Source organism: Typopeltis vanoorti, chromosome 13, assembly GCF_054136105.1.
Source record: "Typopeltis vanoorti isolate ZY-2024b chromosome 13, IOZ_Tvanoo_1.0, whole genome shotgun sequence".
NCBI classification, from domain to species: Eukaryota; Metazoa; Arthropoda; class Arachnida; order Uropygi; family Thelyphonidae; genus Typopeltis; species Typopeltis vanoorti.
In genome coordinates, this window is record NC_143561.1 from 85514248 (window position 1) to 85538396 (window position 24149).

The 24149-nt window shown below is 36.9% G+C and overlaps 1 protein-coding gene across 5 annotated transcripts in view; it reads left to right on the top strand.

Annotated features, from left to right (window-relative positions):
- LOC150100330 (nicotinamide riboside kinase 1) overlaps positions 1–24149 on the top strand; it is a 213263-nt gene that overhangs the window by 57315 nt on the left and 131799 nt on the right. For all 5 annotated transcript variants that reach the window (XR_016549230.1, XR_016549229.1, XM_090402399.1 and 2 more), the window contains exon 5: positions 16569–16640. Coding sequence is in view for 3 of the 5 variants with exons in the window: in XM_090402399.1 (XP_090258525.1) it covers positions 16569–16640 (72 nt within the window). In the remaining 2 variants the exon portion in view is untranslated. The remainder of the gene's footprint in view (positions 1–16568; positions 16641–24149) is intronic.

Below are 24149 nucleotides of genomic sequence, written 5' to 3' on the forward strand. Positions count from 1 at the left end.
CTTACCACCGTCTTGATATTTATTTTCTATGTTCTTGCCAAAGTCCTCCGATGATGTTTGTTTAGCTAGTTTTACACAGTATTTTACTTTCTTACGTTTGTCTCTGTATTCTCTGAAAGCAAAAGCTGATTTATTTACCAAGAACTTTTGATATGATTTCTTCTATTCCTTCACTGCCTCTGTAACTTCCTGTGTCTGCCATGGAGTCCTGATTTTTCTATCCTTGCAGACAACCTCACCACATGCCTCTGGCTGAATCAATCAGGGTTTGCTTCAAGGCTTGCCACTGAATCTCCAAGGTTTGGTTCCTGTTCTCAAACTCTTTCAATTTTTCTTCAATAATCTTTGTGTATGCCAGTCTACAGTTCACATCTGAGAGCTGCTCAACTTTTATTCACTTTAAAACTTTCTTACATGTTATTCTTTTCAATATGAAATTCAATTTTATCCTGCTCAAGACTAAATAGCGATCGCTTCCAATTTCAAATCCTCAGTACACTCTGGTGTTCTGCACTAGGGAGAAAACATCACTATCAACAATAACATAGTCAATGAGACATTTTTTATTCCTTGCCTCTTCTCTCCATGTGAATTTGTGCATATTTTTATGTTGGAACAGTTACTAATAACCAGTCCGTGTCCTGAGCAGAAATCCAACAGATATTTGCCATTATTATTAGCTTTTCTCTTTTCTCCAAATTTTCCCAAAATATTTTTGTATGTCTGACAATCATTTCCTACTCTGCTATTCAGATCCCCAACAAGGACCAGCTTTTCCTTTTTCATTGTGTCAGTTGCTTTTTCTAAAGCGTCAAAAAATTCCTCCACTTCTACCTTATAGAACCTTCTGTGGGACCATAGGCACAAATAAGTCTCATTGTCCAGTTCCCCATTCTTATGTTTGCCCACATTACTCTACTTGAGACTGCCTGCCATTGAAGAAGATTAACCTCGTATTTTGTGTTGAATATTATGGCTACTCCTTCTTTTCCTTGATTGTCATTGCCTGAATATAACATTTTGTATTTATTGCTCAGAAAGATCTCACCAGTTTTCGTCTTTTTTTGTTTTAGTCACCTCTATTATGTCGATCTGGTGCTTATCTATTTCCTCAGCTAGCTCCATTTCTTTGCAATTCAGGCTTCTTATGTTGATAGTACCGATCTTTAACTCTGGTGATGTTGAGTTGGGGTGTGCTTTCAGATTTGTTCCAGTAGCTGACTTTTCGCTGTTTGCTATGGTTCTCTGGCGAAAACAACGGGGGCCTTGTTTTACCGGGCGACGCCCCAGCCAGCATGAAATTTTGTCATGTTATACCATCGTTTTTTATTTTGGTTTAACCAATAAGAATACAATTTGGTCAGCTAAATCCCAAATTGCCAGCCCATCTTTGTTCGTTCAGTATCCAGGTAGATACCCAACAGGGTGCACCATGAGAAGGTGAGGATTGGACATTAGGTCAGAGGCCCTGGTCGGTTCTCCGCATTCCTTTAAAGGCTATGTGGAGGTCTCCTCTCAGTTATACAGCTTTGACCCTTAAGCACCCCTTGTTTTTAGATTGATACTAGAAAAATACTAGATTGATAGTTTACGCATGTATTATTAGGCACATCATGTACAATCTGTGCATTCTTGTGTAAACTCTGTATGTAATTGCTGATATAGAGAAGGGGGAGGAGGATGGATAGAAAGTCTTATCTGTTTGCAGTTTGTGTTTCATTTATTTTAAGTTTTAATTCACAACATAATAATACACAACACAATGATAAGAAAATAATGTTTTATGTAGAAATTTCTAGATAGAACATTTAGAGAACCTAGCAATCAATACAGCCACTCTTAAACCAGTAGTTTGGCTGCACTATGGTGATGATGTGTTTCCTGTTTGGCTTCATGGTCCAGACACATTAGATACATTTTTAGGGCACTTAACTAGCCAACACGCTAAAATTCACTTCACAAAGGAACAGGAATCTAATTACTGTCTGCCTTTCCTAGTTACACTAGTGACATGCCTTCTAATGGCTCATTAACTTTATCTCTTTATAGAAAAGCCCACACACATACTGAAAGATATTTGCACAAACTGTCACACAATCATCCACCTCAACAATATAGTATCCTTATAGTGGATAACTATTGTAATGATGGTTATCGTTACACTCAACACATGGCACACTCCAGAGAAACCAAGGTATGATTATATTTGATATTTGAAAGTCATTTATTAGATCTTTCCACACGTCAGATTTGAACTTTTCTGTTGACTATCACTCATGACTACTGAGCAGTGGCTGACCCATGCCATCTTCCTTGCTCACGTGTTCTTTTTGTATTCTTCCCTGCTCATGTGTTCCTGTTTTTTTACTTTTGTGTAACGGTTCCTATATGTTCAATTTTAGTTATGTAATGTTTCATGTTTACCACTTATTGCATTTTTTAAAATTTTATTTTTTGTGTTCTTCATAACCCAGAAGAAGCCACTAGCATATATGGCAAAACTAATCGGTTTAACTATCTGTAATTATATATTATCACAACCTGTTAAATCTGGTGTCAATTATCATTTGTGACACCTATTTGTACAACTTTTTTTTTTTTTTTACAATTATATATGCTTTTATATTTATATATACTCGATAGGACTTAGTGAACTCATTTCCTCAAAGTTTTCTTTTCATAAGTGGAGCTTGTTTAGCTTTAATTATCCTTCAAAATAAACATGTTTGTCAAAAATACATCCTGAGCACGTTGTGATTTCAACTTACACAGAAACCTTCAGAAAGAAGTAATTGTGCAAATCAAAAATAATGGCTGGAGTAATTAGTGATTAGTCCTGCAGTGAGGGAATGTTGGAGACTTTGTCAAAATTGTTATGATCCATTAAAATAAAAAAAAGTTGTGGTTCAAATTTTTGTCATCCATCTGTTTGAGTTTTTTGGCTCTCTTTATTGTTGTGAACAAGAATAAGGTAGTTGATTATAATTTCATAGGTCATTTTAAGTAATGTTTATTTGAGGTTTTGATATCATATAAGGAACAATAGCCTTTCCAGTGTTTTCTTCAGATTATCCAAGGCATTATACCGGAAAAGCCTGATTTTTCATAATTATCGCATTTGTTATGTTGTTTTAGTTTCTTTTTCCAGATAGGAATCATGTGACCTGTTTCACCTATATAGGACAAGTTATAATTTGGATTTGGTACACTTCAGGGTGTGCTAGGGAGGAATCTCATCATCAATTTCCTGATATATACCCTCAAAGGATGTTCAGGCTACTAAGACAGCACTACGTGATTAGGTTTATATTATTATCGCTCTCCTATCAAAAATTTTCCTCCAAATTAGTCTTATTTATCAGCAATCCATTATTGTCATATTTAACATTTCATGCTTCTAAGGTACTTCTGACTGAATCCACCTAGTACGTGGTGTTTCTCTGGGTCTCTTTCTTGGCATCAAACATCTGCTTTGCTAAAATTTCTCACTCATTCTATTTAAGTTGCCATTCTACCTTTGATCAGCTCTTCACACACATATTCTTGAATGCTAGCAATGTCAAGTTCCTTTCTGATATTTTCATTTTAATATGATTCTGCCATTGATGATATCAATTCACTCTCCTAATTTTTCTCAGGACTCATATATATGTGGTCTCTAGTCTTTGATCAAGTGCTTTATTTCTAACCAAACTCTCAGATCCATAACTCTTAAAATTGGTTCGAACACTGTCTTGTGTACCACTAGTTTAGTATTTTGGCTAATTTCTCTCTTATTCTATATAAATTTTTTTTGACTGGCTCCCCATTATACCAGCTTTGCTTATTCTGTTCTCTATGTCCACATTTAATTTTCCACCTTCGCTAAAAACGATGCCTAAATAGCTTACTTTTTTAATATTTTACTTGTTCTGTAGGTTCTCCATTGAGAATGCAGCTGAAGTTTTTTGTGTTCCTGCATGTTATCACCTGTTATCATAGTTTTATGCTGATTTTATCGTATTAAATTTGTTGCAGCTGCATTCAATTTAGTTAGAGAATCCTGGAGACTTTCACTGAATATGTTTGTGAGTACAACATCATCTACATACAGCCAGTAAGCTAACTTTGTATTTCCGATTCTAATATGAAGTTTAATGTGAATTTCTTTCATAATGTGATCCAAGTAGATGATGAAGAATAAGCATGGAGATGATGTGCATCCTTTTCTTACCTTTTATTTTACATCAAATCATCTTCCTGTATTTTCTTCACTTTTAACTGCTGACTTACAGTTTAAATATGGACTATATATTGTTCTGTATAATACATATTCCATTTATCCCATATAATTGTAGTGTTTTGAAAAGCTTTTCTGTGGATTCCTTTTCATGTGCATTTTCCATTTCCAGGTGTACAAAATTAAGACAGAACTTTGTCATGTTCCCGTGATTTTTCAACTATTCATTGTAAAGTGAAAATCTGATCATCACATCTACTTGGATTGAATCCAGCCTGTTCTTCAAGTTTCTCTTCCACAATAAACTTTTTTCTCAACCTCTTTTCAGTTATGCTTTTATAAATCTTACCTAGAACACTAAGTAGAAAAATTCTTCAGTAATTATCACATTTAGCTTTGTTCCCTGTTTTGTAGATGGGAATTACGAGAGCTCTACTCCGGTCATCTAGAATTTGACCTTCTGCCCAGGCCCTCTGAATTATGCAGTGTAGTCACTGCAAAACTTTTATACTTCTGTATTTAAGCATTTCTTGTCAAATATCATCTACTCCAGCTGTCTTTCCACATTTCAACTTTTTGATGTTTTTTTTTCTACCTCAGGTTACTTATGTTTCTATTCCTCTTGAACAGCCTTTCAAATTTCTTACTCCAGACATCTAAGATATTCTTATCTTCACTTTCATGTCACCTTTATCATTCATCTTATATTCCTTTTACAGTATTATTCTTGCCTCCATTTCTAAGCGTTTATAATATCTTCCAAAATATTTTGCAACCTTCTTGATATTTATTTGCTATATTCTTACCAAAGTGTTCCCATGACTTTTATTTAACTACTTTTTCACATATCTTAGCTCTCTTACATTTTTCCCTATGTTCTTTTAAGACATCTGCAGACTTATTTACTAGGAACTTTCAATATGCTTTCTTCTTGTCCATCTTTGTATTTTTCCATCCTTGCAGACAACTTCACCATATCTGTCTCTATTTGAATCAATCAGTGTTTTTTCCAGAGTTTTCCATTGAAACTCAAAGGTTTGGTTCTTGTTACAAACTATTTCATTTTTTCTTCAGTAATGTTTGTATAGTTGAGTCTACAGTTTACCTGTAAAAGATGCTCAGCTTTCATACATACTGTTCTTTTCAATGTGTTGTTCATTTTTCTCTTAGAACTAAGTGAGTCACTTCCTATTTCAAATACTGTGTACACTCTTGTATTCTGAACCAGTGGAGATATCACTATTAACAATGACATAGTCAATGAAGCTTTTCTGATTTCTTGCATTTTTTCTTTCTCTTGAACCTGTGCACATTTTTATGTTGGAACATGTTGTTAGCAGGGGAGAATATTCCTGGTGTGCTAGGTGTGCAGTGCTCATCTACGAAATATCAGTATCACTGATATTATATTTTTGCATTTATTCCTGTTAAAGACTCCCCCATTGTTTGCAGACTTCGCGCGATTCCTAAAATTTAATGCAATATACTGTACTAATACTTCATTGTCCTCTTCAGGAGGGTAATAAAGCATTAGTGCTTCACGAAGAAGGCACTTTTCGCCGCGACATTGCACGGGTGTGCTTTTGAAATGCATATGCCTTTGAGCCATTCAAAAAGATGTAAAGAGGGTGCAGTGGGTCAAATTCTTAGCTTTCTAATATTTTTAAACTGCTGAGAAGGCAGGGTTGGGTGAGCTAAAATTTTGAGCTCACTCAGCACCTAGCGTCTGTGATTGGTTATTGTGTCAACCAATCCAATTGAATGTTGTCACGAGTTGAGCTCTTTTTGTATCCGATGTATATTACAAACAGTTGTTACACATGTTTTCTGGAACTGAAAATTTGAAAGTGGATGTTAGGAGAAAAATGCTAATTGTTTTTTCTTTTGCTTGTGCAGTATAGCATCTGTTGAGATTGCAAATTTTTTTAACAGTATATAGAGACATTTTTATTCTAGTCTTCAGAAACAACAGATATTAAAAAATATCTATTCCTGAATAAAAATGAATATTCTGTGTATTATAAGACGATGTTGATCTACAACAAAATACCAGCATATGTGAGATTGATAAGACAGAAGAACTGCTGATACTAAAAAAAAAAACAAACAAAAAAAACCCTAATGAATTTAGGATTTCCAAAAGTGTGGATAATTTTGATAATGATCGGATGTTGTGTATACTTATTTTCAGTAAACAAAATAAAATTCTTGGAAAATGGAGCAAAATATACACAAACCAGAGAAATACACATAACATGTGCACAAATTTTACGAGATGATTTACTGCTCCATCAAATCATATTTATTCCTACAATACTCTCTCTCTCTTCATAAGTTTTTTTAATTATGCCATCATAAATTCACTTATTCATATTTAGAATTTATAGGATCGTGCTCTTTGCTCTACCCAGCAACTTATAGGACACACATATCACATATGATAATTATTCTTTACCATTAATGAAAGTGTTTCATTAATGGAACTCACACTTATTCTTTCCTGTTCTCGCATGTCTTATAAATGATGGTTCACATATTTTCATCTTTGAGTATTTCAAATATACCAACCAAATATAGTGTTCTCCTTCATTGTTGTTTTCTAACAATACCTAAAACAGATTGTTGCCCCACTCTACGCAGAAGTATTCAAAGTTATCCCGTAATTAATTGCATTGGACCAATTAAGATGAGCGCTGATGTGCTATGCCCTCTCAAAACTTTCATGCATCATTAAAATGCAATCACACGGTCATGGGCATCTGGGGGAGGGGGGACAGGGCACTCCCCGGGATTGATTAAAAAATTCCACAAATTATAATCGTAAAATTGATTGAGATATGTAATCTTCACCCTCGATCCTGGAAATGCTTTGTTTGTCTTAAAATTTTATTATGGGCTGGCATGTTTCGGCCCATGGCAGGGGTAGCTATAGAACATGTTTTATTGCAGCAATAAAACACGTGTTCCTGTTTTTGGTTCATCTTTTATCTGATTTGTGAACAGTGACCAGTTAATTTTCCCCCTGTGTCTAGTGAATTACTGAGTGAAGTGTGAATTGCAAATTTATAGTGAAACAAATTTAAACAAAAAAAATACATTTTTAAAAGGTAAGTGTATGTAATTTAATATTATTTTACTTGTTAGTTTTGTGATTTTTTTGCTTTTAAATTGAAATAATTTAGGATTAATTAATTAGTTGATTTTTAATAAAATAGCCTGTGAATTTTTTTATATATGAAATTGTGCTAAAAACTAGATTCTGAATACCTTTTTTTTCCAAGAATTAAAGATCATTACAATCGATGCAAAATTACCTCAAGGGCTCGCTTTAGTGAGTATGGGCATGGCAAACCCGAGGTACCAGATGCTGGACCATGCCTTACTTCATGTAATATACATCTGTTATATTATTCTGTAGACTGGTCCTCCCTTTCTTTCTTTGCTTCTTTCTCCTCTCCTTGCTCCTTTCCCCCTGATGCTATTAGAGTATTCGAGGGCTAGGGATGAATCTTTCCTATCTTGCTAAGTCATTTCATCTTATGCAGCCACCGAAGGAGGCAAGCTAGCCTCTATAGGTGCCAGTCCCAAGCCCGGATAAATGGCAAGGGTTGATGTCAGGAAGGGCATCCGGTTGTAAAACTTCACTGCCAGCTCTAGCTATGATATGAGTCAAAGAGAAAATGATATTAGGGCTACGGCGTACCCCTTAAGCGACACGCAGCCACATCACCCTACAGCTGCGAGAAGTGGATGAGGGCTACCGCATCAAGGGCGGGTGCGGTTAAAGAAGCGAGCCCAGCAGGTGGAGAGGATGTTTCAAGTGGGAACACTGAATGTTGGAAGCATGACTGGAAGGGGAAGAGAGGTGGCAGACATGATTAGGAAGAGGAAGTTGGACATTTTATGTGTGCAGGAGACAAGGTGGAAGGGGGCGGAAGGCAAATGAACTGGGAGATGGATATAAATTGTTCTACTCTGGAGCGAATAACGAGGGAAGAAATGGTGTAGGAATTGTGGTGTGTGGCAGAATGAAGGGCGAAGTACTGGAAGTGGGTAGAAGGAACGACAGGATCATGTGAATGAAATTGGGTCTTGGAGAAGAGCTGGTGGTCGTATTATGTGTATATGCCCCACAAGTTGGCTGTACAGCAGAGGAGAAAGATGAGTTCTGGAACGTGTTAGATGAAGAAATGAGGGAACTGGAAGAAAACGAGATGGTGATTGTCGGAGGAGACTTGAATGGATGCATAGGGAGACAGAATAGAGACTGTGAAAAGGTGCATGGTGGGTGGCCACGGAGTGGGAATGATGAACCAGGAAAGAGAGAAGGTTGTGGACTTTACAGTAGCGTTTGACCTAGCAATTGTGAACTCGTTTTTCTACAAGAGGGAAGAACATTTGATAACATTTAGGAGTGGTAACAACAGTTCACAAATTGACTACATTTTGACTAGAAGAAAACATCTTAAGGTTGTGACAAATTGTAAAGTAATTCCAACAGCTCAAGTGGCACAGCAACACCCGAATGCTGTGCGCAGACTTTAAAATAAGATCGAAAATAAGAACCTCTGGAAGCCATGGGATGAAGACAATTAAGTGGTTTCGTTTAAAAGAAGAGAGTGTGAGGAATCATTTTAGGAAGAGGATGTTAGTGAGGATTTCGGATGGACTGGAAAGTGTACAAGATTGGTGGAAACATAATTCAAAAGTATTCTTGAGCTGTGCAATCAAGGTGCTTGGTGAAACATCTGGAAAGATTAGAGAGCAGAAGGAGGGTTGATGGTGGAATAATAATGTGGCAGTGACAGCTAAGAGGAAGGCAAAGCAGAAGTGGGATGAGTCAAGAGTGGAAGAGGACAGAGAGAGAAAGCAAAAAACCAAGAGAGTTGTGGCGAAGGCCATGCCATATCAAGATCTGTATGATCAATTAGAAACAAAAGGGAGGACAGAGAAAAATTTACCAACTAGCGAAATGTAGAAATAAAGCAGCAAAGGATATCTTACATGTGAGGCAGATCAAAGACACTGAAGGAAGAGTATTATGGAGAGATGTGGACATAAGAAATAGCTGGAGAATATACTTTGAGGGACTTTTGAATGCGGAAAATGCAAGGACTCACAGAGAAGATGTGCAGCCTTCTGAGGGGATGGTGCAGAACATCAGTAGAGTGGAAGTGACAGAGGCCATGAAGAGGATGAGGAATGGAAAATTGGTGGGCCTTGACAGGATTCCAGTGGAGGCATGGAAGGCACTGGGGGAAGAGGGAATTGACCTGCTGTGGAATCTGTTCATGAAAGTTTGCCAACAGGAAAATATACCTGAGGAATGAAGGGAGAGTACTCTTGTCCCTTTGTAATTTTTACTTGTGCATCCCCTTTACCCTTGTAGATGCACAAGACTGTAAAAATTACAGAGGAATAAAGTTGATGTCCCACACAATGAAAATCCTAGGAAGGGTTCTTGATGGAAGATTAAGGAAGGAGGTGGAGATTGCAAAGGAACAATTTGGCTTCATGCCAGGTAGATCAACAACAGATGCGATCTTTGGGTTACGGCAGATGATGGAAAAGTTTCGAGAGAAACAACCGGAGCTACATCTGGCATTTATTGATTTGGAGAAAGTGGTGCCAAGGCAAGAAGTCTGGAGGTGTCTGAGGGAGAAGAAGGTTCTGGAGAAATATGTCAGGTTGGTGCGGGAGATATACAGAAATGTGAAGACAAGTGTTCGGACCTGTCTGGGACAGACAGAAAGTTTTCAAGTAACAGTTGGCTTGCATCAAGTGTCAGCATTAAGTCCGTTTCTGTTTAACATTGTGATGGAGGTGGTGATGGAGGAGATGAGAGAAGATGTACCTTGGACAATGTTGTATGCAGATGACATCTTGCTGTGTGCAGATTCAAGAGAAGAAGCAGGAACTAAACTGGAAAGATGGAGAAAAGTACTGGAAGAGAGAGGTATGAGACTGAGCAGAAGTAAGACAGAGTATATGTGTTGCACAGTGGGCAGTGGCCAGGAGACAGATCTGGAGCTGGAAGGAAATGTCATCAGGAAGGTGAGGGACTTTAGATACTTAGGTTCAACAGTGGAAGAAGATGGAGGAGCTGAGAAGGAAGTGGGATGCAGGATACAAGCGGGTTGGAGGAACTGGAGGGAGATGGCTGGAGTGTTATGCGATAAGAGGGTGCTGATCAATCTGAAAGGCAAAATCTATAGGATGGTAGTGAGGCCAGCTATGATGTATGCTATAGAAACTGTGGCCCTGAGGAAAAATAACATCAGCAGGATGGAAGTAGCAGAGATGAGAATGCTTAGGTGGATGTGCTGTGTGACCAGAAAGGATCGTCTCAGAAATGACTATGTGAGGGGGAAAACAGTGAAAGTTACGAACTTAGGAGCGAAAATACAGGAGGCAAGGTTGAGATGGTTTGGTCATATGATGAGGAGGGAAGAAGAATATGTGGGAAGAAGGGTCATGCAGATGGATGTGCAAGGAAGGAGGAAGCATGGGCAGCCAAAAAAGAGATGGAGGGAGCTGATAGAAGAGGACTCGAGGATGAAGAACTTGGACGTAGTGACAGCTCAAGACAGGAGGATGTGGAGGAGACTCATCATCGACATTGACCCCACTTAAGTGGGAGAAGCTGCAGAAGAAGAAGAAGAAAATCGATGCAAAATGAAAATAATGTATTTATAAATTATATGAATAGTCAAAGGTTTCAATTCGGCGACATGAACTTATTTAAGTTAAGGGATGTTATATCCCATATTGTTTCTTAGCCGAATAAGAAACTCGAAGAGTTTCATGCCAAATATAGAAACTATATAAAGTTCAGCTATTCCAAGCATAAGCAAATACCTGGATTGTGCAGCACCTGATCCATTAGGTAGTGCAAGCTGAGGCAACTCATAGAAAGGGTGGAGCAAGCTGCGATCACTATTCTTGGTATTTACCCATAATGTGAACTTAGTTCCTAGGAGCTGTATTATTGTTCAACATTATGAGAGAAGGTTACTACCAGACCAGTTTCAACCTTTTTTGAGGTCTCATCAGTGAGTAGGTAGACCTAGTTAATACCCTCATAAAAGGGATGTAAGTTTTGTTTGCTACAAACTTGGTATTAACTAAGTCTACCTACTCACTGATGGGACCTCAAAAAAAGGTTGAAACCGGTCTGGGTAGTGACCTTCTCTCATAACGTTGAACAATAATACAGCTCCTAGGAGCTGAGTTCACATTATGGGTAAATACCAAGAATAGTGATCGGATCTTGCTCTACCCTTTCTATGAGTTGCCTCAGCTTGCACTACCTAATGGATCAGGTGCTGCACTATCCAGGTATTTGCTTACGCTTGGAATCGCCGAACTTTATATAGTTTCTGTATTCGGCATGAAACTCTTCAAGTTTCTTATTCGGCTAAGAAACAATGTGGGATATAATATCCCTTAACTTAAATGCATTTATAGTTTACATCGGCAAATAATTAGATAAAAAAAAAAAAGCTAAAAGATGTTTATTGATGTAATTATTTGTCTCCAAGCTTTGCTCCCCCCCCTGGAAAATTTTCTGCAGACATATGCCCATGCATATGGTCAAATTGATGTGAAATTTGTAGCACGGTTGTATAACCCACATGACAGCACACCCAACCGAAATGAGCACGTGACGCCACTGGTTGTTAGCAATGACTTGTCTGTATCTTGAGCAGAAACTCATCAGATACTGTTATTATTCAATTTGCCTTTTTGTTCAAATTTTCCCAAAACATTCCTATATACTTGGGATTTATTAACTACTCTGCAATTTATATGTCGAACAAGGACCAATGGAGGAATGTGATGAATCAAATGTTATTTAATTTTGTAGAGGGTGTAAAGGCAGAATTAAGATTGTATTTTACTGTAAAATACATCTTTCTCTCTCTCTCTCTCTCGTGTATGCAGTATGAGTGATACTCTTCAAGGATGTGCCAAACACATTTTCCATCAATTAAAACAGTAGTGACACAGTCAGTCACCACATAATATATGGATTCAAACCTGGTTGGAGACTTTCTGGTCAACTGGCACATAATCCTACTGCAACATATTCTGCGAGGCCATGCCTAGAGAAGGGAATCTGAATAGTGATACAAGGTAAGTTTCAAAAGTTTCTGACCTTACATACAAAATTCGCACCAATTTGAAAATGGCATGCATGACAGATGGCACTATCTATGGGGGAGCTTAGTGTTACCAGTTTCAACTCTACCTGCATCATTGAGTTGGAGGCACTTGTTTGACTAACATATGGCAAGCTGTATTGTTAAAAATTTGAGTACAGTGCTGTGATAAAGTTTTTTCACCAAAGAAGGGCTTTCTCTAAGTGCTATCAAACAGCAATTTTTTTTTTAATTAAAATTGATTTTCATCTATTTCCCATTTGAATTTTCTTTTGTTTCTTTGCAGAATAATTTTTACCAGTATTTTAGCAGCACGATTCATGATGCTAATTGTTCTATACTCTGAACATTCTGTAGTATTGTGCTTTTTTGGAATGGGCATGAAGATAGTGTCTCGGGTCTTTTGGGAGATATCCTGTGTTGTAAAGTTGGTTGCATATCATTGTCAAAGCATTTATTAGTGATAGATTTATCATTTCGTGATTTTAAAATATTTGTTCCCTATGCTTTTTCTTTTCTCATATGTTAGTTCATTTATCTTGTTGTAGAAGTCTTTCTTTGTGTGCATTAGCTAGTAATTCTATCTCTCTGCATTTATCTGTATACCAGACTTCCTTTGCTTTCCTGCATTCTTTTTTTTGAGTTTGTTCACTCTCATAATCTGGTTTGTTCTTCAGCATTTTTCTTTCTTCCATCATATTGAGTATTTCCTTAGTCATCCACAGTTTCTTTTCAGTTCTGTTTATCTTAGGTGATATCAATTTTGATGTTTCTTGGATGTTTGTTCTGAACGCATCCCAGTTTTGTTGAGCTGTTTCCTTTGTTACACTTATATTACCAAGTATATTATTCGCATTTTTATTGAATTCAGATGCAAAGTTTTCCTTTATACTGGCTTCTTTAAGAATACTTATGTCATATTTTGGACTTGTCTTGCTCCTTTTTATCTTTTTTTAATTTTAATCATGCTTTTACCACTACTGGATTATGATCTGAGTTGATGTCTGCTCCCAGATATGTCTTTGCTTGTTGAATGCAATTTTAATCTTTCCTTTATCATGATGTAGTCGGTTTGGTTTCTTGTCACATCTCCTGGACACTTCCGGGTGTAAATTCTTCTTGGATGGTGTTTGAATATTGTATTATTTATCACAAGGCAATTTTCTTCACAAAACCAGATAAGTTTGTTTTGTCTCCTCTGTCATTTTTGTGATCCAGTCCATTATGTCCCATACATCTTGAAGTTTTTTCTGATCCAACTTTCGCATTCATATTTCCCGTTATTAGCAATAAGTCATCTGATTTTTTTGTGGAAATTGCATCTTGAACTTGCTCATAAAATTCATTAATTTCATTTTCTTAGTATTCTGTAGTAGGGGCATATACTTGAATTATAACTATATTAAAAGGTTTGGCTGCAATTTTTACCATTATTATTCTATCATTAATGGGCCAGTAGCTCAGCATACAGTTGGCAGTGTTGTTTTTCATCATGAAAAACAACCATTTGCATGTGATTAATTAGCCACCTGAGTACACAACTATATGGATTTTTCCAGCTTCTTTCCATCTTAGTTTATTTAGTTCCATAATGTCTAATCTTCCATTTCTTGGAGAAGGCTGTCAAGTTTTCCAGATTGGTACAATGTTCTAACATTCCATGTTGCTATTCTTAGGTTTTTACTTTTACATCTTAGAAAGGCCTCATATGTTTTTATCCTCCCATTTGGGTTTGGGATAGCAACATCATTTATTGCACTAGCAGTACCTTGCCTTGATGCATCTTCAAACTCTTCTTCCCTGTTTTCATCTTGGGATGTAATGATTGCAGGGGTGCCAATCACTACTCCATTGCTTTTAAAGTTCCTGGTGTGATTCATGGTTGACTTTGGGTATAAGGAGAATGTGGTGAGGACCCTATCTCTTCTTCATTATTGTATCTAGGCCATGCCTAACATAGAGTATAGTCACCTTTTGCAACCTCATCTACATCATGAACAGACTCTGCTTAGGGTACCACCCCAGGGGCTCACTTATTTAATGGCAGTTTGGCTCGCCATGTCATATTGCCATCATAAGGTTGCGTGGTGTTTTAAGCAGATAATCTTGCCAAGATTTATCCCACCATTCCTTGATAGCAATACTGCTTACTCGTCTTGTTGTCCATCTTATTTTGCAGTTAGCCCTTTTTTATCAGAAGGCCATCCCACTATCTGCCAATATCTGCTCCCGAATGTGATTGCATTTGGGAGCAGTCAGCTCTACCCCGAAATATGAAAATAGATAATAGAAGAAATGCAGATGGTATGGTGGGGAGTCAGCTGAATAAATTTATATGGAATAAAAAAGGAAATAGTCATAACACTAAATTAGTAGTATACATGACAGTGTTCAGACCATTTTTAACCAATGGATCTGAAAGCTGGATTAGAAATAAAACACTTGGTCAGAGCCTGGAGACCACAAATATGTGATCTTCAGTCTTTGATCAACTGTTTTATTAGGAGAATGAATGTATGACAAAAAAGTGAAGATATTAAGTAGAAACTTGACATTGTTAGCATTCGGGAATGTGTGAGCAGAGCTAATCTCAAGTGGTATTCCTTAAACAAAATGGGAGAGGAAAAATTAGTAGAGTTTTTGATGCCGGTTTAGTAAGGAGAAGATCCAGTGGATAATCCAAGATCCTTCTTATTACATAAGGTGAACTTATGTAATAAGAAGTACTGTAGAAGACCAAAATATGAGATCTGACAATATTGGAGTTTTGACATAAGACTGATTTGAAGGAACTGCCATTCGGTACCTAATAATATAAACTTTTCATATTGTATAAGTATCTTGTACACCCCCCCCCCCCTTGAAGATACATATCAAAAATTTGATAACGAAAATGTCTTCTTAATACAAAACATCTGTCACTGGTAGATCCAGCTTTTAAAATTACATACCATATTTGCCGGCGTATAAGATGCACTTTTTTCCTTTGAAAATAGGTTTGAAAAACAGGGTGCGTCTTATATGCCGTTACTCAATTTTTTATTACTTTCATTTCTGGAAATTTTCTCTGTTCCGAGTCATGCGATTTCTTTCTTGCTTCCTTGCAGTGTGTGAGAGCATTCCAGTTACGTAGAGTTCAGTGGATGTGCATGCGCTGTCATCGACAATCGCAGCTGTGTTCCTGTTTGTTTAAACTTTCCAGTTGTTGTCACGGTTGTTGTGAACAGTGATAAATTTCTGCCATTAAATTTTCTCTAAATTTCTTGGCAAATTATGGCTGAAAAACGTCGGCATTGCTATAATATTGCATACAAGCTATGTGTGATTGCATATGCTAAAGAGCATGGAAACAGGGTTGCAGAGAGGCATTTTGGGCCACCCCTCAACTGAGAAAATGATAACTTGGCGGAATCAGGAAGAGGATCTAAAAAAAGCAACTCACAGTAAACATAACCTATGATAAATTTCTGGATTTTGGTGAAGCAGATTTAAAGGTGGGTACTCTTTCCTAGTTGGATTAGGTATTTGTTGAAAGTAGACCTACTTGTTACTTTACATTTGAAATACTGTAAATTCATTATAATATTCAGTGATAAAGTTTTTTTCCTAAAAAATGTGTACAAAAAAGGCAGGTGCGTCTTATACGCCGGAAAATATGGTATATAACAGATAATGCTTTCAAATAATTGAAAATTTGTACATTTTTTGTTTTCCATAATTATAAATATTTAATAAATATGAAATATCTGTAATAAAAGTAACTAACACTGGTGGGTTTATTTGTCATAATGATTTGATACCACTAGTTTCATCACATAAACTGGTGACTTCATTTGGATGAACATACAAATATAAATAAACAACAAGCTTTGATTATGAATCAATACATTATTGAAAAAATACCAAATGCGTAGGAACCGTTACACAAATAACGGTTCCTTAGGTACCATAAGTTCCTTAAGTATCCTTAGGTACTTGTGTAACGGTTCTATGCATTTTGTATATTTTTTTAGTTGTAGTTGTTTATATTTGTATATTCATCCAAACCCAGATGAAGCCACCAGTTTACATGGTGAAACTAGTAGTATCAAATCTTTACGACCAACAAACCCAGCGTTAGTTATTTTTATTACATTAATTTTGTGGGCGATATAACATACTTATAATGAAATATCTGTATTTTTCAGGCCACTTCTACAAATTTTTCATAAGAAATATTTCCTCGCACTTACAGAAGAGCAGTGCTTTGAGCGAAGATGGTTAGTAATTTTATATGTAACTTATAAAAAGATGCATATTAATAACTTCTGTTCATACACACTGCTCAGGCATTTCTGATTTTTTTATTGTGTAATCAAAATATTTAGTTACCGCAAGCTATTTTATACTGTTGTCCTCAAGAAACTAAAAAAAATATTATGGTGTGTGCAAAATTGTGAAACACAGTTTAAATTTCTAAAAGATGATTTTACTGAACTAACAGAAGAATGGAATGTATTTAATTAATTAATTTCTGTAAATTCGTGTCCATGTTATTAATCATTATATTCCAGATTTTAAGTTTATAAGATCTTTTAATAGTTTTTAGAAGTTTTTCTGTGGATAGAGCAAGACATTTATCTTGGTTGAATATAAAGGTGTTCTAAGCTGGCATCCATTCTTCAGTATTACTACAGCATTTTGCAATTTGTTGTTTAGTTTCATTTGTTACTGCTCATTGTATATGAAGACAAGTGACTGTCTTTTTAATCCTAATGCTTTTCTACCAAGTCAGTGTTAGAGCACCTACTTCACATAGATTTTGTTTGTTCACCTGCTCTCTTGTGTATTATCGTTTTCTCACTGAATTATTTTTTAGCACATGGATGATATTATTCTGTACTCTTCATTTTCGAGATCTTGCAGTATATAAACAATTACACCTCAGAAGTATTTACTACTTCTTTAATTGTTGGTCTTTATACTACCCTTAGAATCTGTGCAGTGGCAAGCAAGGAAGCAGATTAGTTAGTGACTTCCTTTCTCTGCTTCCTCTTCTATTGATTTATTTCATCATATTACAGACACTCAGTTTGCTTCGTGTATCTTCCCATTAGATACATAGAGCATAAATTTGATCATTCCATTGCTTTTGTCAAAAACTATCAGTACTTAAGCAGTCCATCTGTTCACAAACTAATGTTAGCTTATGCAGATTAACTAGCCATTGCAGTTTATTATTGTCTCAGAGCATGCAGTTGGTGATTTGCATGCTGAATTCCGTAGGCTCTTTATATTTTCTAATGTCAAATATGCCACCCCGGTTTATGTTTACGGATTTTATAATGGAAATAGTGTAGTGTTTTGCTGAAGATCAGTGATGTTTTTAGATTCAGAGAATTGCAAATCTGAATATTTAGCAGAGTTCTTAGAGAGAGAGAGAGAGAACATTTTCTGTCATTAATATTTTAACTGACCATGTAATTGAATAAGATGTGGCCGAATAAAGGTGAGAGTGTGCAGACATTACCTGAAAAAGGCTTTTATCTAATCACATGAAGCATGCTCAGCATGTCAAATCTGGGATCATACTTAATGTTTGCAATTTTTGTATTTGGCCCAATGCCAGTTAATACATTTTGCTCTTTGACAGAACACACTTCATCTGCAACAGTGTTGACAATTTACATTTATGGTTAGAAGCAGATCCTCATATCAGTCTAGTAGATCATCATGTGTAGTGAGGTATTCCCTGTGTTCAGTTAATTGATCAGTTTACTTTTGAAGATTGAAGGTGATATTTATTCACAATTTCTACACGATAAATTGCTTGATGTATTTTTAGCTACATGCTATCATCTTCACTTCCAAAACTCTAATCTACTAACCTATTGTAAATGCTATCAGGGATTTGTTTGCTTATTCTTATTTTTCACAAGGAAACTTCTATGGCCTTTTTTGTTTTGTTTTTTTACTGAAAATGATCTCTATAAGTTCCCCAAGTAATGCACATTCTTGATGACTCACCCTATATAGATAAAGATTTTTTCCTATTTGAAAAAAGCTTCTTTGTCAAAAAGTTACACAAACTGAAGAATATTGTAGTTAGAGAAATGTTTGTTTTCATATTCTAAAAAAAAGGCAATTTTATTATTTTTATTGGATCTCCAGGGAGTCAAGAACTCATCAAGGGAGGTCATAGATGCACTCACTACTTCAACAGGCAAGCTGTTCTGCTCATTTGTATTTCTCTAAGAGAAAAATCTAGCTTTCTTAACTGCACACAAACCTGACTTCCATAGATGCTCACTTGTCTTCTCTCCACCTTTCATATAATGAAAAAATTCATCCGATACCTATAACACCTTCTCAGAAGTTAGACTTCTTAGAAATTAGACTTTCTTCTGACTACCAGTGTCTGCAGTCCATGTACTCTCAGTCTATTCTCATAATCTACAGTCTATAATCCCAATATTATCTTTCTACCTCTTCTTTGCAGCCTGTCCTCAGCGTCCTTATCCTCATGGAACCCAAAAGACCAAATCTGCATATTCCACGTTGCAGTCATATCAAGGCTTTGTAAAGAGGCAAACTGACGTCCATATCCTTACATGTCAATGTTCATTTTAACATAGCAATTATTCTTTGGGTTTTATTTGAAAATTTTGCTATTATTGTTGCTATATAGGCACCTCCATGGAGTCCAAAGACTTGCTCATTGTGGGGGGGGGGGGGACCCAATCTGTCCACACAATCTATTATACCTCTCCTTGAACCCATTAATAGATTAAGCACTCACAACTGACTCTCACAACCCTATTCTATCTCTACTCATTCACAACTCTCCAAGCAAAACATGTAGTCCTCACATCCTGCTTAACCACACATTTATTCAACTTCCAGGGATGACCCCTTGTTCTGGTCTCTCTAGCCAAGCGCTAAAACATTTCCCCTGCATCTATCCCCTCCCTTTAATCAACTTAAATGTTTCTATCATATCCATCTTTTTTTTCCTATCAACGAACTTCTGCAATCCACACACCTTCAATCTCTCCTCATAGGGAACATTCCACAGACCACTTCCCATCTTGGTCACTTGCCTCTGAATATCCTCTCTACCACTTCCTCATCTCAAGAAACCCAGGATATTAATTCAGATGTATGCGTATCGAGACCATATAAAGAGGAATAACAACTTTCTTACCTCTACTTGTTAATGTGTTCTTCAATAGCCAATTAATCTTATGAGTTACCTTAACTTTAACTCTCTGTCTACCCCCCCCTAAATCTCTGGCTTCATCTATTTCCTGGAGTATAGTGTCATCGATGGGATACACAGCCTGTAACCTATTTATCCCAGAATGCATAGCTTTACATTTCTTGAGATCAAACTGACACCCATTAACTTTTGCCAATACTGACAGCGTATTTAAATTGTCTTACAAGCTTTCCACATCACCTTGATTAACTATTGCTCTACCTAATTTTTTATCATCAGCAAACAACTGAATATTTCCTTTAAGGTAATTTCCTATATCATTTATGTACAGATTAAACAGCAGTGGTCTCAACACTGAACCTTGCAGCACGCCACTAGGCACCTATTTTCACCTCATTTCTGTCCCTCCATGTACCATTTTTTGATATCTGTCCAGCATTCACCCTCTTATCCATCCCCCATTTGTTCTAATTTGTGTAACAGAGTTCCATGTGGTATTCTGTCAAATGCCTTTGCAAAATAATCATGTAGCCATTTCCTTTATCCAACTCAGTTGTTACTCTATTATAAAAAAATTAGTAAATTACTAAGTGATTACGCTTTACAAAGCCATGTTGACCTTCATACAGTATTATATTTTTATCTGTCCATTCTTGAATTCTCTTTTTTAACAATTTTTCTAGTACTTTTGCCACCACACCTGAGATACTGATTGGTCTATAATTTGCTACTGCAGTCTTAGAACCTCCCTTATTCAAAGGAATTATTTTGCCTTCTCTCCACTCCCTTGGTACTCTTTCAGAGCTGAGATTTAAATTATAGAGCCTAGTCAAAGGCATTGCCAGTTCCTCTGCACGTTCTCACAAAACCTTAGCTGATATCCCATCTAATCTCATGCTGTGGGATTAGATGGGACATCAGTCCACTATGTGACCCATGAACTTCAAATTCCTGTCCACCGTAACTCCAAGATCTGTAGCCTTGTCAGTTATTCAAAGCATAATCCCACCAATATAACATGCCATTGGATATCTCATCATGCCAAAGTGCATAATTTTATTCTTCCTAACATTCAATTGGTAGCTATTATCTTTTTCCCACATTTCAAGCCTATTCAAATCATCCTGCCAATATCTTTAGCATCTATGTATCTGATTTCCCTGCCTATCTTTGGGACCTGTTCATGAAAGTTTGCCAACAGGAAAATATACCCGAGGAATGGAGGGAGAGTACTCTTGTTCCCATCTACAAGGGTAAAGGGGATGCACAAGACTGTAAAAATTACAGAGGAATAAAGTTGATGTCCCACACAATGAAGATCCTAGAAAGGGTTCTTGATGGTAGATTGAGGGAGGAGGTGGAGATTGCAAAGGAACAATTTGGCTTCATGCCTGGTAGATCAACAACAGATGCTATCTTTGGGTTACGACAGATGATGGAAAAATATCGAGAGAAACAAAGGGAGCTACATCTGGTATTTATTGATCTGGAGAAAGCATACGATAGAGTGCCAAGGCAAGAAGTCTGGAGGTGTCTGAGGGAGAAGAAGGTGCCGGAGAAATATGTCAGGTTGGTGCAGGAAATGTACAGAAATGTGAAGACAAGTGTTCGAACCTGTTTGGGACAGACAGAAAGTTTTCAAGTAACAGTTGGCTTACATCGAGGGTCAGCATTAAGTCCGTTTCTATTTAATATTGTGATGGAGGTGAGAGAAGATGCACCTTGGACAATGTTGTACGCAGATGACATCTTGCTGTGTGTAGATTCAAGAGAAGAAGCGGAAACTAAACTGGAAAGATGGAGAAAAGTACTGGAAGAGAGAGGTATGAGACTGAGCAGAAGTAAGACAGAGTGTATGTGTTGCACAGTGGGCGGTGGCCAGGAGACAGATCTGGAGCTGGAAGGAAATGTCATCAGGAAGGTGAGAGACTTTAGATACTTAGGTTCAACAGTGGAAGAAGATGGAGGAGCTGAGAAGGAAGTGGGATGCAGGATACAAGCGGGTTGGAGGAACTGGAGGGAGATGGCTGGAGTGTTATGCGATAAGAGGGTGCCGATCAATCTGAAAGGCAAAATTTATAGGACAGTAGTGAGGCCAGCTATGACATATGCTATAGAAACTGTGGCCCTGAGGAAAAATAACATCAGCAGGATGGAAGTAGCAGAGATGAGAATGCTTAGGTGGATGTGTGGTGTGACCAGAAAGGATCATCTGAGAAATGACTATGTCAGGGGAACAGTGAAAGTTACGAACTTAGGAGCGAAAATACAGGAGGCAAGGTTGAGATGGTTTGGTCATGTGATGAGGAGGGAGGACGAATATGTGGGAAGAAGGGTCATGCAGATGGATGTGCAAGGAAGGCGGAAGCGTGGGCGGCCAAAGAAGAGATGGAGGGAGCTGGTAGAAGAGGATTTGAAGATGAAGAACTTGGATGTGGTGACAGCCCAAGACAGGAAGGTGTGGAGGAGACTCATAGCAAACAGTGACCCCACTTAAGTTGGAGAAGCTGTAGAAGAAGAATCATTTTCCCACATTTCAAGTCTATTCAAATCATCCTGCCAATTCTGTGTATCTTTAGCATCTATGTATCTGATTTACCTGCCTATCTTTTCATCATCAGAAACAATTGGGCATATCCTAGAGAATATTATTTTTGTAGTAAATAAAATACTACAGAAATACAACCTAATGCCACCTTTAAACCTCCTGCAAAATTAAGGAACTTATTCAACTCATCCAAGGGTCCACTTCCCCCACTGGCCCATCCTGAAGTATACCATATTCATGCACCTGTAATTTGTCCTCGGAAACAGGATACACAATTCCTGTGTGAAAAAAGGAACATAAATAGCATATTAAATTTAATAACTATGCTAAATCTGGCCTTTCTGATCAATATTCTACATAGAATTGATTGGAAAGGCACCTGTCATTTACATTAAACCAAAACATGGTATAAGCATAAATTTAAAGAGGCCTGTGAAATTCTTATCACCCACCCACCCTAATCTTAACAATAATTGTGGTCTAAAAATCTGAAGAATATGGATGGCACGTATTCTACCCACATAACCTTTTGGTCTAAGAGTTTATTATAATTATGACTATATTAATCTAGAATCTTAGCTTTCATATAACAAACACTTTATGTTGAATTACATAAAGTGTTTTGTAATTTTGCTGTATTAAAAGTATTTATATGATTTATTCTCTGATGATGTTATAAATAGGATGTAGCTTTGATGTAGTCTTTTTTTTTTTCCAGTAGAATACCATTGATCAAATCATTGTCACTTTGACATAATGTTTAAAATGTAATATAGCTTGTCTTGTGTGTGTGTGTGTGTGTACTTCAGATGATTACCTTAATATGCAGGTCGAAACATTGGGAAGTTAAAGTAATTATTCCTAACATGGTTGTAGTCTCATAATTTACTGAAATGAATGCCGATCAGCTTGTAACACTGAATGAAAGGATATGCCCTGTCTTCTCCAAATTAAATCCTTCCTCGTGAGTCACCTTTTTGTGGTGGAGGGAACTTCCCAAACCATCATTAGGATCCAGCTCCTTCCTCCATGTTTGGTGTAATGGTGTGACACATTGACATCCAGAAAGGGGGAATGCTGGTAGTCCTTTACTAATTTGGCCCTCTGCTTTGGCAGGATGAGTGATACTGGATGGCCTGGCTAGGATCAGTCATTTAGTAGGCTTGCCTCCAATGATCAACAATGTTGCAGCAAGTCTCCTACCCCATTGTCCATGGGTGGAATTCAAACCTTGCTGTGGTGCTTATATAGTACCTGGGGTAGCCTTGGCATTCCACTCTCAAGTGCAGTCATTGCTTGCGAGTGAGTAGGCATCATATGTGGCTTCATGGTGGGTGGGAAGCTTTGGCACCTAACAAAAAATCCCTTGAGCATGAATTCTACATTCTCAAATTTGTGAAGGTCTCTCACAAGGGTCCATCCTAGTACTGATACAATAGGTAATCACTTGATAACAAGTAGGAAACAAAAGATATGTGACTCTAGAATGAATGTACCATTATTTTTTATCATCCATACAACAGGTGAAAAGTTAATAGGAAAAATGTTACCCTTCTCTATTAAAAATTATTTAGGACTGATAGGATATCCCAAAACAGTTAAGAGACTGTGTTCTGGTGATATCCTTGTAGAAAAATCATTTCAGCAACACTCAGAAAAACTACTCATGCAATCAATCGGTGGAATACCAAATACAGTAACACCTTATAAATCGTTGCATTGTTCTAGAGCAGGGTTTCCTAAACTGTGTTCTGCAGAAGGTGAATAAGTGTTCTGCGAGAAATTCTCCTGGAATTTGTCATTTTAGTTTTCTAAGCATTTTTCATAAATAAATATTTTATAGTGGAAATATTCTGAGGAGAATAATATTTGCTAATATGTCGAAAAGCTCAGACCCAGAATGCCTAATAACATCTGTGTAGCAAATGTTAGTGACCAAGGCGTGTATTTTTAAACATGGAAGTATTCATGAATTATCATTAATTTTCACACATCAAAACTTTTCAACATTTGGGAAAGGGA